This window comes from Nycticebus coucang, chromosome 11 (assembly GCF_027406575.1).
Source record: "Nycticebus coucang isolate mNycCou1 chromosome 11, mNycCou1.pri, whole genome shotgun sequence".
NCBI classification, from domain to species: domain Eukaryota; kingdom Metazoa; phylum Chordata; class Mammalia; order Primates; family Lorisidae; genus Nycticebus; species Nycticebus coucang.
Window position 1 is genome coordinate 68,192,361 of NC_069790.1, and position 14,679 is coordinate 68,207,039.

Consider the following 14,679-nt stretch of genomic DNA (forward strand, 5'->3'; position numbering starts at 1 on the left):
ACATTTTTTCAGTATATAATTGAAGTTGCTTGAATGAGGCCTTATTACAGATAAATTAATGCAGCCATCCAACATTAAAATGTTCCTCACCCGTCTTCAACTATTTCTTTTTTACTTCCTTATCTTTATTATGCTAGTCAATACTTCATACATTGCATGAGAATTTAGTGGCTTTATATGATAAATTCAGGCTACGAGATAGTGTTATTTTTCTGTGTCTTAGTATGAACACTTTATAAGCTTCTCTCCTTAAGTGATAGCCCAGTAGAGCTTTCTGAGAAATCAAGGACAAGACATGATTTTCTTCCATAATTTCATTTTTGATTGTTTGATTTAAATAAAAATCTGAAGACCAAAGCTTCCCAGCTGTTACCTGACATCAAGGTTGATTTTTGTAGAATGGTGATCAAAGGTTGACTGCCACTTTAGTTGCAGGTTTTCCCAGTATGCTAGGCATTTCCAATTGCTTCAAGGTGTTATAAAATGCGTGAACTGATGTCCTATGACTGCTATTTTACAGGTGTCTCTGGCTGTAGGAAATTTTATGTTGATATAGCACTTTGCATTTTTATAAAACATTTTTACAGACATTTTGATTCTTTCAATATGGAGGCTAAGATAATGTTGTAAATTAAGAGATATGGCCAGATTACATTTTTTTTTTTTTTTTTGCAGAACTAATTGCAAGTGTCCCTTATAAAACTTGCTGTAGTCAGTCAACCACTGTCTTTATCTTCTCCAAGTAGACATTTTATGTTTTTTTCCACTGATGTTCTTTCAAGCAAGTAGAATTTTTAATCATTGAGATAGTTTCATTTGCTGCTAGTTCTGGAAATGTATCTGAGTTTTATATAATTTAAATAATTATCTCAAAGTTACTATATCTGGTCAAATCATCTTTTCACTATAGTACAATTTTCTGTGAATTGGAGGAAGGAATAGACTCACATGTTAATGTCTATGTAAACATGAACTAAAAAATACAAATCCCTAAATTTTCATGAGACTAAATTGTTCTTGAAATTATATACCCTAAGAAATTTAATAAAATATTAATAGATTTTGGGGCGGCGCCTGTGGCTCAGTCGGTAAGGCGCCGGCCCCATATACCGAGGGTGACGGGTTCAAACCCGGCCCCAGCCAAACTGCAACCAAAAAATAGCCGGGCGTTGTGGTGGGCGCCTGTAGTCCCAGCTATTCGGGAGGCTGAGGCAAGAGAATCGCTTAAGCCCAGGAGTTGGAGGTTGCTGTGAGCTGTGTGAGGCCACGGCACTCTGCCGAGGGCCATAAAGTGAGACTCTGTCTCCACAAAAAAAAAAAAAATATTAATAGATTTTGTAGCAATATTAACAGAACAGTGATTGAGAGGACACTATTTACTGTGAAGCTAGAATATTAAAGGAAATTAAAATGTGTAATGAAACTCGGGAATGAGTCTTTAATGTAAAGGCCAGATAATTTTTAATAATAAAAACAAAATATAGGACTTAATAAGGTGACGCAACTACTTTTGTCATTTTAATAATGTCATGAGAAGTAATGTGAATTTCAAGAAATGGTAAGTTTGAGTTTTAATACTTTATCGCAATAGTGTTATTTCTAGCATGGTGTATGCTTAAAGAAATGATAGCTTTTTCACTCAAAAGACTTGACTCTCACATACGTAGGGTAGAGCAGGCTAGGTATAGGATAGTATAGGATAGTAACTATGTTTTTGTACTTTGCAGCAATGTATTTCGAGGGCATGCTATATGTGTCTATCACATGTCTGGCATCCGGGCAGCCTTTAATGGACCATATGCTCATAAGGAAGGACCTGAGTATCACTGGTCAGTCTATGAAGGAAAGGTCCCTTACCCAAGGCCTGGTTCAGTAAGTCTAGTCATTTAACAAAGTCTTCTCATGTTTCAAAGGATCTTTTGGTCATACTTGGTTCACTGTTTCACATGTTTTATAAGACTTCAATTAACAAGTAAGCAATTCTATACCTAAAAGTATGATTGATAAAATATATGGTAAATAAATCTTAAGCTCTCTTAATTAATTTATTTAATATTTCATAAAAAATATATTATAGTTACATCTGAGCAGGACTATAAAATACTTATTAATGTTTTGGCCAAGTAGCACTATTTTAATGAGTGCTGATGGACACGCATTCATTAATATGAGCATAGTATTCCTCTTAGCCTCTTCAGAAATATTAGCATCACATGTCATTTCCAAGCAAGAAACCTTTGCCAAATTTTTATATTCTAATATTTGATCAGCCTCAAAGATCCCTGGGCCAAACTTTCTCCTTACTTCTCACTTTAGCAGATCTAAAAAGTTGGTTTTTTTGTTTGTTTGTTTGTTTGTTTCTCTATATCCTAAATACCTCCTATGTCTTTGCTGGCCTCTTAGAAAAAAAATACTTCAATTCAAAAGTACCACTAGAAAGATAAAAACTTCTGTCACTTGCCTCTAAAGCAGTGTTACTAGGATTCTTAACTACCCACTTACATGTTTGTGCTTTGAATTTCGCATGTGTCTGAAGATGGTGATGGTGATGATTTTGTACCAGGTACCCTTTGTGCAACGAGGTAGGAAAAATATTGGATCATTGTCTGTCTGTGTTGGCCGTGAAGAGCAAAGATGTAACTGTCACACAAGTCAATATCTGCATGCTTATGAGCAGCTGGTGAAATCCTTCACTATGCTGATTCCATAATCACTTACAAGTCAAGTAGAAACCATTTTTGGCAGAGCCAAGACCCAAAGTGGAAACAAACCTCACCTCCATTCATAAGTGTAGGGCTTTCCCGTTTCAATCACTCTCCCTAGTTTAAAATTATTACTTCCAGTAGGACATGAAGTATACTCGACTTCGCCCTACTGATTGAAATTACAATTTAAATGGAGAAAACCCACTTCTGTGGCTTTGCTGGAAATGCTTCTTGAAACCACATGGTCTTAAAGGAGATTTGGAGGAAGTGATGGGTTACTGAACTGCTTCCAGCCTAGTCCAAAATGTTTCCAATTATAGATCATGAAAGTACACTCAAGTGAGAAATTCATGCCAAATTAAGAAATATGGCCTGATTTTTAAAACCAAACCATTATAAATGCCCTCTGTACAGAATGTGATTCTTAAACTAACAAATTTATATTCTAAAATTGGAACATTTTTATCAAGATGATCATTGCAGTTGCTGCTGGTACTGGAAGAAAATATGTGAAATGAAGCAGCACGTATTAACAAGCATGAATCAACACATTTAAAGGTTTTTCCAATAAGTAATTAAAAAAGCTATTGAGGATTTTTATTTTAGAGTCAGTGATTTAAAAATTAACATGTTATAGCAAATATTTTTGTTTTCCCAGTTCTGTCTATTCTGACAAACATAATACAAATTCATACAGGATATACTACAACAGATAATTATTGATAGAAAAAAATTCTTAACAATGATATTTGAATAGGTTTCTATGTTATGGCACAAAAATTCTGTAGTTAGCAAACCAATTAAGCCACCAGTAATCCTATCACAGTTTCAATGATGGAGCAGCTGCTTTGTATAGTTGTGGCCCTTAGTTTTGAGACAATTTCCAGCACAACAAAGAGGCTTTGTGTTTTTGTCTAAATAGATCATTCACCTTCAAAATTAAATGTATAATGTGAAAAATAAAATTCAAAAATGAAAAGTAAGTTGGATGTTTATGATATTAAACATTTTTAGCACTTTCAAACTGTCTTGGTATTAAATATACTTTACTTTTCTAGGATTTCTCTACTTTTTCTATATTTGTAGTGTTATGTTTGAAATAATTTTATTTTTGCAATTTTTAATGTAGATTCTATTTTGGTAATGAAAAGATATATGGTCAGTAACTGTTTCTAAATGCCCTATTGATCATCGAACATATTCTAATTCTTCCCATAAATGATTATAAATATGCTCTTTAGGTTTAAGTGAAAAAGAATTATCTAATCCATTTGCATTTCAGTGTGCCAGTAAAGTAAATGGAGGGAGATACGGAACCACCAAGGACTATCCTGATGACGCCATCCGATTTGCAAGAAGTCATCCCCTGATGTACCAGTCCATAAAACCTGCCCATAAAAAACCAATATTGGTCAAGACAGATGGAAAATATAACCTGAAGCAAATAGCAGTGGATCGAGTAGAAGCTGAAGACGGCCAGTATGATGTCTTATTTATTGGCACAGGTAAAGAGATGAGAACATACTCAGACATTTAAATTGAACCTAAAAAAAATATTTATATTATATATATATAAAATATATATATATATTTTTTAAATGTCTATCAACAAATATGTTGATCCATCATCCGTTTGTATATTGCTAATCTATAGTGAGAAAGACTGAAATCGTCTTCACATGACTGCAACAGTTAAGAGTTTATGTCTGCTATTTGGGAATAATTATCACCATTATCACTTTCATTGTCAAAAGTGTCATGGTTTGGACAAGTATGGGGCCACCCTTGTTCCAGACCTGAGAAATATTGAAGCTATTGGAAAGAGGATTTGGGACTGTTATAGCACCTAATTCCTGATACGTGGTCAATGCTTAATTCATTTGAATGAATGAAGAAATAAACAATAAATGTTAATGAACAAGTTGGTTTGAAATAGAACTTCTCAGAGAGGAAGTAGAGTGTTGTAGCAAAAATGGGCCTCCTGTAGGTCTCTCAGCCTCATTACAGTCTCTGGAGGCTCAGTGAGGCTTTAAGATTTTACAGACAACTTGGAACAATAGCTTTTACATATCCCTATAATCACATCAATTCTTATCAAGATCTAACATAATCAACCAAGCCAAAAATAATCTCTAACACCCAGCATTAATAAAGTTTGATGAATATGTTAAATGTAAACATTTCAAATAAATTTATAATTTCAATTTATGCTATAAGTTAACTCTAACTTGTGATGAGACCTTAGAAAACTTATAGCCTCCAGAGTTATATGTACCAAATTCTGTGAATTTAAAATTCTGTAGTAACATTAAAAGTGTTTTCAATGATCATTTTTTCCCTCTATTCTTTTGTGGCATAGTAAATGCTATAGCAGTTCAGGAGTGTGAACATTATACCATAAATAATGCTAGTCTTAAACAAATTTCTGAAGTATTGGTGTATACCTACATCAGGAGTCAGGATGTAATATTAATATCAGTTTTTAGGCTTCTCTAATATTTTCTTTTTAGAAAGCAAAATTTAAGCAAGGAAAACTTCGTCTTATTCCAAGAAATTGGTTTCAGTGCAGGCTCTATTTTATCCATTTATGTTAGAAGGTTAATGTTAATAATGTTCTCTGCACTGTGGGTTCAAGATTATCAAAGCAACAGATTTAACAAACTTGAAATTACAGTCATAATTTCTCTCATAGTGACTTCCAATCAAATTTTTAAAAAGGACTTTCAACACCAAGGCAAATATTTGGTAAAATGGGTCAAAGATTATTACTTTAGAATGCCTGGGAAAGTAGAAGACATCTGTAAGATTTGAAATTGCATTTAGAAATACCTGCTTATCAGATGGGCCATAGCCATTTGAGAGAGTTCCAGAAATATCAGCTACATATGTATTATCATACAAAACATATTTACTCAAAGATCATATTAAACCACACAGTTTCAAGACAAAAGAAAAGTTTGATTGAATGTGGTGAGTACAACACTGGAAAATGCCACAAATGATAGTTATTTTTCCCAATATTAGGAGACATGGGATTTAATACATACATGTAGCCCTTATTGCAAAATCAGTAGTTATAAATTAATGATGAGTTTCGTCTTTGATTTTTGTTTGATATATTGTGAAATTTTTCAAATGTGTGCTTGGTTTTTAAAATGACAGTTTTTATTCTTTTTAGCTAGTGTACAATACAAGTAACTATTAGTAGCTGAATTATAGTCATTTATTAACTCACCCACAAGAATTGATAGTTTTTCAACAAACTGCTGCAATACAAAAGCTTTTAGATAATGTCCAAAGTAATTTTCTCCTGAATTATGTCTAGCATTACAACAAATTATTTGTGTATTTTTGCTTCGTTATAGATAATGGAATTGTGCTGAAAGTAATCACAATTTACAATCAAGAAACAGAATCAATGGAAGAAGTAATTCTAGAAGAACTTCAGATATTCAAGGTATTTTAAATTTAAAAAATCCAGATGTGTTATAGACAATTACAAGTGCTATGTAAATAAGAAAAGATATTATGTCAATTTCTTTTCTAACAGATGAATTATAGATTCAGAGCAAATTGAAGTGAGAAATTTAAAATGTTGATGCTCCTATTTGATCATTATAGACCTTTCAGAATAAAAGACATTTATACTTAGCATGAAAAAAATTTTAAATGTGGCTTGCACCTGTAATCCCAGCACTCAGCACTCTGGGAAGCCAAGGTGGGTAGATTGCCTGAGTTCAGGAGTTCAAGACCAGCCTGAGCCAAAGTGAAACCCCATCTCTACTAAAAATAGAAAAACTAGGTGGGTATTGTGGGGTACACCTGAATAGTCCCCAGCTACTCGGGAGGCTGAGGCAAGAGGATAGCTTGAACACAAGAGTTTGAGGTTGCTATGAACCAGGATACCATGGCACTCTACCTAGGGCCAGACAGGGAGACTCTGTATCAAAAAAAAATAATAATTTTAATGTACTAATCATGACTACAGAGTTAACACTTAAGCCACATATGAATTTCAGAATTATTGCAAAGTCATATGGTGTACAAATGCCCTATTAACAATGAAAAAATACATTCTTATATTGTAAATATTGCGGCATGATAAACACACAACTTTTTGTTGTCATGTATTAGTTACACAAACATTTAACTGAAAAAAATAGAAAATGATAATGGAAAGATTAGACAAATTATCTGTGCATAGACATCCAGTCACGTTGCGTTATTCACAGCAACTTTTGTGTCTACAGTCACAGTGAACACTGTATTAGTGAATACTGAATATTGGTCCTGGGGGGAATACAATGTCAGGTTACTGTTAATTTCTGGTTATAACATTTTTGTCAACTGATCAATACATAACCTTGTTTTGTGTGTACCTATGTTTAAAGGCATCTTATTTAGTATGTATTGATTAGCATTGAACTCAAAGCCAACAGCATGTAACTCATGCCTAAATGAAACATATCTAAGAGAGGAATTCCTGCATTAAAGCACATCACAGCCTTTGAGTTTGGGCACACCAAATAGCAATTCCACATTACACTTGAGGGCCATTTAACAAAAACAAAACACTAACCAAAGCACAGAAATAAGAAAAGTATGACAGTCATTAGTCCATGAAAAGGCCCCAGGTCTACTCTGTGACAGCTGAAACAAGGCAGGAAGTCAACTTGTTGCAGCTCAGCTGGAAATGTTAGCATCTTGTGACTCAATTTTTTTGCCATTCTTTGCAAATATATGTCCATCAATAAAAAACAAAAAATTGTTGATATTTGGGTTAAAAAATTAATTTTAGCAAGCAGACAAATTCCTAATACAGAACCTACAAATAACAAGGATTAGCTATATATGTGTGTAATGGGTATATGTGAAAATATGTTATGAAAAGTAGTGCATTTGTTGTTGTCTGTGCTGGAGATCAGATTCTCCAGAGCCACACACCAAGGCTCACCACCCTCCTGTACGCCGGAGCTGGCATGCTTTTTTTTTTTTTTTTTTTTTCCTGATTTACAGTTTATTTTTTTATTTTTATTTTTTTTAAAATTTAAAATCCATATTTTTATTTTTGCTTATTTATTTTTTGTTTAGCGGGCCCAGCCTAGGTTCAAACCCGCCACCCCCAGTGCATGGGGCCCATGCTCAAACCATTCAGCTTCAGGTGCCAAGCCCCAAATCCATATTTTTATTTTTTTTTTTATTTTTTTTTTTCATGGAATTTTTTTTTTTTAATTTTTTTATTAAATCATAACTGTATACAATGATATGATTATGGGGCATCGTACACTCACTTCATAAACCATTTGACACATTTTTATCACAGTGGTTAACATAGCCTTTCCGGCATTATCTCAGTTACTGTGCCAAAACATTTATATTCTACATTTACCAAGTTTCGCAAATACCCCTGTAATATGCACCACAGGTGTGATCCCACCGATTCCCCTCCCTCTACCCACCCACCCCTTTCCCACTTCCCCCTATTGTTAAGTTGTAGCTGGGTTATAGCTTTCATGTGAGAGTCCCAAATTAGTTTCATAGTAGGGCTGTGTACATTGGGTATTTTTTCTTCCATTCTTGGGATACTTTACTAAGAAGAGTATGTTCCAGCTCCATCCATGTAAACATGAAAGAGGTAAAGTCTCCATCTTTCTTTAAGGCTGCATAGTATTCCATGGTATACATATACCACAATTTATTAATCCATTCGTGGATCGATGGGCACTTGGGCTTTTTCCATGACTTAGCAATTATGAATTGGGCTGCAATAAACATTCTGGTACAAATATCTTTGTTATGTTGTGATTTTTGGTCTTCTGGGTATATGCCCAGCAGAGGAATTACAGGATTGAATGGCAGATCTATTTTTAGATCTCTGAGTGTTCTCCATATATCTTTCCAAAAGGAATGTATTAATTTGCATTCCCACCAGCAGTGCAGAAGTGTTCCATTTTCTCCGCATCCACGCCAACATCTCTGGTCTTGAGATTTTGTGATATAGGCTAGTCTCATTGGAGTTAGATGATATCTCAAAGTAGTTTTGATTTGCATTTCTCTGATGATTAAAGATGATGAGCATTTTTTCATATGTCTGAAGGCCGTGCGCCTGTCTTCTTCAGAGAAGTTTCTCTTCAAATCCCTTGCCCAGCCTGCGATGGGATCCCTTGTTTTTTTCTTGCTGATGCGTTTGAGTTCTCTGTGGATTCTGGTTATTAAACCTTTGTCAGAGTTATACCCTGCAAATATCTTCTCCCATTCTGAGGGCTGTCTGCTTGCTCTGCTTACTGTGTTCTTAGCTGTGCAGAAGCTTTTTAGTTTGATCAAGTCCCAGTAGTGTATTTTTGAAGCTGCTTCAATTGCCCGGGGGGTTCTCCTCATGAAATACTCACCCAGACCAATTTCTTCAAGGGTTTTCCCTGCATTCTCCTCTAGTATTTTTATAGTTTCATGTCTTAAGTTTAAATCTTTAATCCAATGAGAGTCTATCTTAGTTAATGGTGAAAGGTGTGGGTCCAATTTCAGTCTTCTGCAGGTTGCCAGCCAGTTCACCCAGCACCATTTGTTAAATAGGGAATCTTTTCCCCACTGAATGTTTTTAATTGGCTTGTCAAAAATCAAATAGCGGTAAGTAGCTGGATTCATCTCTTGGTTCTCTATTCTATTCCAGGTATCTACTTCTCTGTTTTTGTGCCAATACCATGCTGTTTTGATCACTATCGATTTGTAGTAAAGTCTGAGGTCTGGTAGTGTGATTCCTCCTGTTTTGTTTTTATTTCTGAGTAATGTCTTGGCTATTCGAGGTTTTTTCTGATTCCATATAAAACGAAGTAATGTTTTTTCAAGATCTTTAAAATATGACAGTGGAGCTTTAATAGGGAGTGCGTTGAAATTATATATTGCTTTGGGTAGTATGGACATTTTGATAATGTTGATTCTTCCTAGCCATGAGCATGGTATGTTTTTCCATTTGTTAAAATTTTCAGCTATTTCTTTTCTTAGAGTTTCATAGTTCTCTTTATAGAGATCTTTCACGTCTTTTGTTAGGTAAATTCCCAAATATTTCATCTTCTTTAGCACTACTGTGAATGGGATAGAGTCCTTAACTGCTTTTTCAATTTGACTGTTGTTGGTGTATATAAAGGCTACCGATTTATGAATGTTGATTTTGTAACCTGAGACGCTGCTGTATTCCTTGATCACTTCTAGGAGTTTTGTAGTAGAGTCCCTAGTGTTTTCCAGATACACAATCATATCATCTGCGAAGAGCGAGAGTTTGATCTCTTCTGACCCTATATGGATACCTTGATCGCCTTTTCTTCCCTAATTGCAGTGGCTAAAACTTCCATTACAATGTTGAAAAGCAATGGAGACAATGGGCAGCCTTGTCTGGTTCCTGATCTGAGTGGAAATGATTCCAATTTAACTCCATTCAATATGATATTGGCTGTGGGTTTGCTGTAGATAGCCTCTATCAGTTTAAGAAAAGTCCCTTCTAGACCAATTTTCTTGAGTGTTCTGATCATGAAGGGATGCTGGATATTATCAAAAGCTTTTTCTGCATCAATTGAGAGAATCATATGGTCTTTGTTTTTTAATTTGTTTATGTGCTGAATTACATTTATAGATTTACGTATATTGAACCAGCCTTGAGACCCTGGGATAAAACCGACTTGGTCATGATGTATAATTTGTTTGATGTGTTGCTGGATTCTGTTTGTTAGGATCTTGTTGAATATTTTTGCATCTATATTCATTAGTGATATTGGTCTATAATTTTCTTTTCTTGTTGGGTCTTTTCCTGGTTTGGGGATCAGGGTGATATTTGCTTCATAGAACGTGTTGGGTAGTCTTCCTTCTTTTTCTACATTTTGGAACAGGTTGAGTAATATAGGTACTAATTCCTCTTTAAAGGTTTGGTAGAATTCTGACGTGAAACCATCTGGTCCCGGGCTTTTCTTTTTAGGGAGGTTTTGTATAGTTGATGCTATTTCTGAACTTGATATGGGTCTGTTCAACATTTCCACTTGATTCTGGTTAAGTCTTGGAAGGTGGCGTGCTTCCAAGTATCGGTCTATTTCCTTCAGATTTTCATATTTCTGAGAATAAAGTTTCTTGTAATATTCATTAAGGATTTTTTGGATTTCTGATGAGTCTGTGGTTATTTCGTCTTTGTTGTTTCTGATTGATGATATTAGAGATTTTACTCTTTTTTTCCTGATTAGGTTGGCCAGAGGTTTATCTATTTTATTGACCTTTTCAAAAAACCAGCTTTTTGATTTATTGATCTGTTGTATTATTCTTTTGTTTTCAATTTCATTTAATTCTGCTCTAATTTTGGTTATTTCTTTTCTTCTACTGGGTTTGGGGTTGGAATGTTCTTCCTTTTCCAGTTGCGTGAGATGTCCCATTAAGTTGTTAACTTCCTCTCTTTCCGTTCTCTTGAGGAAGGCTTGCAGTGCTATAAATTTCCCTCTTAGAACTGCCTTTGCAGTGTCCCAGAGGTTCTGATAGCTTGTGTCTTCATTGTCATTTTGTTCCAAAAAATTGGTGATTTCTTTCTTAATCTCATCTCTGACCCAGCTATCATTCAGTATAAGGTTATTTAACTTCCATGTTTTTGTATGGGTATGCAGATTCCTGTTGTTACTCAATTCAAGTTTTATTCCATGATGGTCCGAGAAGATGCATGGAATAATTTCTATTCCTTTAAATTTACTGAGGTTAGACTTGTGACCTAAAATGTGATCAATTTTGGAGTAAGTTCCGTGGGCTGATGAGAAGTATGTGTATTCAGTTTTGTTGGGATGAAATGTTCTGTAGATGTCTGCTAAATCTAAATATTGGATGGTTAGGTTTAAATCTAAGATTTCTTTGCTCAGCTTCTTTCTGGAGGATCGATCCAACACTGCCAAGGGAGTGTTGAAATCTCCAACGATTATGGAGCTGGAGGAAATCAAGTTACTCATGTCTGTTAGAGTTTCTCTTATAAATTGAGGTGCATTCTGGTTGGGTGCATAGATATTAATAATTGAGATCTCGTCATATTGAGTATTACCCTTAACAAATATGAAGTGACCATTCTTGTCCTTCCTTACTTTTGATGGTTTAAAGCCTACTGTATCTGCAAATAAAATTGCAACACCTGCTTTTTTCTGATTACCATTTGCCTGAAATATGGATGACCATCCTTTCACCCTGAGTCTGTATTTGTCTTTTAAGTTGAGATGTGACTCTTGTATGCAACAAATATCTGGCTTAAGTTTTTGTATCCAGTCAGCTAACCTATGCCTCTTTAGAGGACAGTTTAAGCCATTCACATTGATGGAGAGTAAGGATAAGTCTGGTGGAATTTTGGGTATCGAGTTTTTCAAAGGTCCAGTGGACATTTTTAATCCTTTCGCCAGTGTGGAAGTTGGAGTTTGATCCGAAGTTTCTGAGTGAGTTTACTTTTGTGGTATAGGATTGGGTTGGTCATTGTGGAGGATAGGTCTGAGAACATCCTGAAGAGCTGGTTTACTTATGGCAAATTTTTTCAACATATGAATGTCATTGAAGTATTTAATTTCTCCATCATAGATGAAACTCAGTTTAGCTGGATACAAGATCCTGGGTTGAAAGTTTTTTTGCTTTAGGAGATTAAAAGTTGATGACCAGCCTCTTCTTGCTTGAAAAGTTTCAGCAGAGAGATCTGCAGTTATTCTAATATTCTTACCTTTGTACGTTATAGTTTTCTTTCGCCGGGCTGCTTTGAGAATCTTCTCTTTCATGTTAACTTTAGTGAAGCTAATTATGATATGTCTGGGAGATGGCTTATTGGGGTTGAATCGTGCTGGGGTTCTGAAGCTGTCTGCTATCTGAATTTCAGATTCTCTAGGCATGTCTGGAAAATTTTCTTTCATAATTTCATGTAGAAGGGCCTCTGTGCCCTTGGCTGCAACTTCATCATTCTCCGAAATTCCTATAACTCTTATGTTATTTTTTTTCGAATTATCTGAGAGCTCTCTGAGTGAGTGATCCGTTTTTGCTCTCCATTTCTCTTCCTCTTTGAGAGATTGGGAGCGTTCGAAGACTTTATCTTCAATGTCAGAAATCCTTTCTTCTGCTTGCTCCATTCTGTTACTGAGGGATTCTACTGTATTTTTCATATCTTTGAGGGCTGTAAGTTCTTGTTTCAGCGTGTCTAAGTCTTTGGTGGTTTTGTCTTTAAATTCGTTAAATTCTTGAGACAGTTTTTGAATTTCTCCTCGAATTCCTAATTCCATTTTATTAATCTTGTCTGCAAACCAAATTCTGAATTCGACTTCTGACATCTCAGCCAGTTGTTTATGAATGGGATCTTCAATCACATCTGCCGTATCTTTTCTCGGGGGGGTTGATCTATTCTGGTTATTCATGTTACCATAGTTTTTCCGCTGATTCCGCCCCATGGTTTACTCCCTTTGGTTTTTCCCCTGGGGTTTTATCGAGGGCCCGTACAGTGTTGTGGCCTGAGAAACTGGGGCCCTGTCTGGTGTGGTGGAGCAAAGTGGTTCTGTCTTGTTTTCAGCTGGTTTCTGTTCGATCCTATTGCAACTTCTACTCTGGCTTGAAGTCTCAGTTGTGTGGAAAAATCAGCAATTAAGTCACCCCGCCTGCCCACCTCTGGCCCCAGTTGGAAAAGGAGAATCAAACCTTCCTACAATCGCACACCCAGGGCACCACCTGAAAAGTCCTCAGTCTATTAGCCCAGTTCAAAAGGTCCGAATCAACTGTCTCAATCGGCACTTGTCTCAGGTGGAAGGGTTCAAGAGGTCTCTGGGAACTGGATCACAGGGGCCTGGTGACTCCTCTGAGACAGTTCACCCCAGTGCAGCGTGGAGTCAGGAGGAGCCACCCCGCAAACAGAGCAGTCTGGGAAGGTTGACGTCTCCTTCCCCACTTTGCCCCTCCGTCGGACCCAGTCACTGGTATCTCTGTAGATGGCTAACCCAGTTGCCTGCAGTGAACAGACACTCCAGGGGTTTGCACCTGCCTGAATCGCAAGGAAGTCTGCCAGGCCCCCGCAGACTGCCGCTATCTAGCAGGAGGAGATGGGGCCTGACATCTTTGAGTGTTTGATGCAGGTGATGGGAAGGAGGTGTTCACTCAGGCTTAGCCCCGTCCCTGATGGATGCTGCTAACAGAACAGAACAGAACAGACAACTTTGTGAGGTTCTGTCTCTGTTCCTGTCGTCGCCTACAGGAGACGGGCTGTTTTGAGTTCAAACGTCTTTGCTGCTGGAGAATTGCGTCTGAACACCTCTCTGGGTCGGCCCCGCCCTGGAGGCTTCCGGGTTTGTGAGCCGTGTCACCGGTGGCCTCCTCTGGTTGCCCAGGGAGACAGGGGGTGTGGCCTCAGAATATCCAGAAGTGAGCGTTCTGCCGTTAAAGAAAAAACGGCTGTTGATCTACCTCCAGGGAACTGCTGCTCTGGTGTGGGCACTCAGGCGACCCTTTTCTCCTCTGTCCCGCGCCCCAGAGTCAGCACTGAGCGGCCGCAGTTTGTGCTGGGTCCACACCCCTTAAGAGATCCCCCAAGAATCAGAACTCTTGGGGGATGGGCCCCCAGACCCGGATTGGGAGTGGGGCGGGGGGAAGCTAGAGTTTCATTCAGTTTCACGCAATACTACGGTCCGGGGAGGGCTCCTGCACTGCACCGCAGGGAAGTGCCGCCAAGGCTTGATTTCCCCTCAGCGGAGTGCCCTCTCCTCGCTCACGTGTCCCAGAGTCAGCGCTGACCTGACGCAGCTCAGGCACTGTGCACTCCCCTCGAGAAATCACCCAAGGAGCCGAACTCCTGGGGGATAGGCCCTCAGACCCCGAGTGAGAGTAGGGGTTCTCAGCTCTCAGCGGGGAGGCCAGAGTCTGATTCAGTCTTGGGCCCCCTATGCCCGGGGAGCTGCACCGCAGGGAAGTGCTGCGAGGCGTGACTCCCCCTCAGCCCGGTGCCCTCTCC

At 37.4% G+C, this 14,679-nt stretch overlaps 1 protein-coding gene across 1 annotated transcript in view; it reads left to right on the forward strand.

The window, feature by feature from the left end:
• Positions 1 to 14,679, forward strand: part of SEMA3E (semaphorin 3E) — a 282,406-nt gene that overhangs the window by 239,461 nt on the left and 28,266 nt on the right. Inside the window, exons 10-12 of the mRNA XM_053553842.1 lie at positions 1,728 to 1,872; positions 3,988 to 4,210; positions 6,071 to 6,162. Of these exons, the coding sequence (XP_053409817.1) occupies positions 1,728 to 1,872; positions 3,988 to 4,210; positions 6,071 to 6,162 (460 nt within the window). The remainder of the gene's footprint in view (positions 1 to 1,727; positions 1,873 to 3,987; positions 4,211 to 6,070; positions 6,163 to 14,679) is intronic.